Raw genomic sequence first — 2,269 nt, 5'->3', positions numbered from 1 at the left:
GAAGCTTCAGGCTGCAGAGAAACAAACTCTCATATTATTCATCTCCTGACTTTCTGTTACACACACGACTTTCATGAGAAGTGTTGCATCACTGCTCGTGTCTTCCTGCTGCTGTTCCTCATGGCAGCAACATGACAGTGTGTCACAGCGTGCACGGACAGAAACGTGCACGGACAGAAACGTGCACGGACTGCTAGAAGAAACCACGTTCACTCAGGTTTGACTCTTTTCATGCACTTAGCTTAAGTTTGTTTCAAGTTTAATTTCAGCCTTTAATTTAGAATTAAAGGTTAAATCTTTATTAATGAGGATGTTAGGAATAATTCAGTTTTTATAAAGTGAAGATTCTAGTTTGAAGAAAAATGACCTGAAAATAACAAAACATATGAAAATCTTTCAAACTTTGCTGTTTGTTGTTGTTAGTTTATTAAAGTCCCACGTGTCCCATGTGACGTGCAGCACGCTCTGAACACAGCGAGTGTCAGGTTCAGCTTCTCTCTGAGGAACCTGCTTCAGCATCTTCAGGAAAGATCCTCATGAGCTGAACACGGAAACACATGCACACGGACTCACATGCACACGGAAACACATGCACATGGAAACACATGCACACAAACATGATTTATTAACTAAATAAATGAAGATGTGAGATAAAAAGAACAATCATCTGATAATAAATGTATAAATTCAATGAGGGTTTTTTTTTGGTATAATTTTTATTTCAAAATGTTCCATCTCAAAAAATCTTTCAAATGTTTTTTGCTGACATTTATACAAACATCAGTTTTCATGATGAGTTATCATATCTAACACTTAGTCGCCTTTCATCCAATCAAATCCAGGTTCTGTTGATCGACTAAAAGATTATAAAACTGATCGTTTGTTTTGCCTCAAAAACGATCGGTCGTCTAATCGATTGGAATAAATTTAATAACCAACAATTTTAACGTTCATAATAAAATAAAAATGTAAACTTTTCTCTGGTTCCACGTGTAAATATGTGCTGCGTCTTTTATGAGCGTGAACTGAAGGTGGAACCCGGCGACGTGCACCTGTTCGATGGTGCTGATTCCATTAATTCCTCATTGATTCACTGAAGAAATAATCAATGAAGAAGACGATCGTTAGTCACAGACTTAATTACAGATAAAGACAAACCTAGAAAAATCGCATTTAGACGAAAAATAAAAAAATCTGCTCCAAACTGTTGCCTGACATTTAACTGCAGTCAGTTTGAAGAAGGCACAGATCCGAGCTGATGGAGCCTCGTTAACTTCAGCACGTCGCTATTCACACTAGTGTCTCGAGGAAAAGAAACAGCAGCTGTGAACACTCTCAACCAATCACATCGCTGGTCTGCAGCCAATCACAGTGAAGCTGAACTGTCGATCAGTTAAAACTCATTAAAAACCAGGAAACTTTTAAAACATGAAGAATTCTAAACAGAGTTTGGTGGATTTGTTACAGCCGCAGCTCTTCTGGTTCAGGAAGCAGAGGATCATGGGTAATATCCAGCGTTTCGGTTCATTGCGTTCGGCTGCAGAGGGCGCTGTTGCCCAGAGTCACAGTGTTGATGTAATTCCAGATGTAGAGTCAGCGTCTGTCTTTGATTTCTGCTGTAACACACGTTCACGTAGAAAACGTTGCTCAGTCACTTTGAACGTGGCGACGTCATTCGTCGATGAACTGTCGCTGCGTCGTGTTGCTCAGCTGAAGTTAAGCACAACTCAACTTGTGGAGGAACCAGCCAATCAGATGAATGTGAAAGAGGAGGTGGAGTCGGCTGGTGAATCTGGGTTGTGTTCTTCTCTTTAGCATCGTTAGCTAACATGCTACATCAGCACGAGAGCCGACTACGTTGAGTCCCGAGCAGGAAACTGTGATCGTTGTCATGACGACCGCACCAGTGTCGGGTTCGCACCAACAAGCGTGAACACAACGTTCTGAACGTTAGTTTGAATTAAAATGTATTAAAAAGGATCATTTACATTTATCGTGCTGAACATGTAAATACGCTGCAGCCTCTCAAATACATTTTAAGCTAAAACATGTTTTTAAGAATAAATGAAAACTAAAACGACCAAAATGAGACGTTGTCATTTCGGCGAGAAAATATAAAAATCAGTTTGAACCGTTCTGTGATCATGTGACCGGACCAGTGGTCGTATCCGCTCAGTTGGGCTGGTTGCTCCAGCGGGGGGTGTAGCGGGAGACGGGGCGAGGCTGCTGGCCTTGTCTCCACCACGGATCAGGTTGGTCGGGTCGGAAC

The 2,269-nt window shown here is 41.3% G+C and overlaps 1 protein-coding gene across 1 annotated transcript in view; it reads right to left on the bottom strand.

The window, feature by feature from the left end:
- Positions 1 to 912: 912 nt before the first annotated feature.
- The window catches only part of dusp11 (dual specificity phosphatase 11 (RNA/RNP complex 1-interacting)), a 5,501-nt gene continuing 4,144 nt past the window's right edge, over positions 913 to 2,269 (bottom strand). Inside the window, exon 9 of the mRNA XM_035184946.2 lies at positions 913 to 2,269. This exon is cut by the window's right edge and continues 317 nt beyond it. Within this exon, the coding sequence (XP_035040837.2) occupies positions 2,097 to 2,269 (173 nt within the window). The 3' untranslated portion in view covers positions 913 to 2,096.

Source organism: Hippoglossus stenolepis, chromosome 18 (genome assembly GCF_022539355.2).
Source record: "Hippoglossus stenolepis isolate QCI-W04-F060 chromosome 18, HSTE1.2, whole genome shotgun sequence".
Lineage (NCBI taxonomy): Eukaryota > Metazoa > Chordata > Actinopteri > Pleuronectiformes > Pleuronectidae > Hippoglossus > Hippoglossus stenolepis.
Note: the sequence above shows the minus strand (reverse complement) of the source record. Positions and strands in the feature narration are given on the sequence as shown.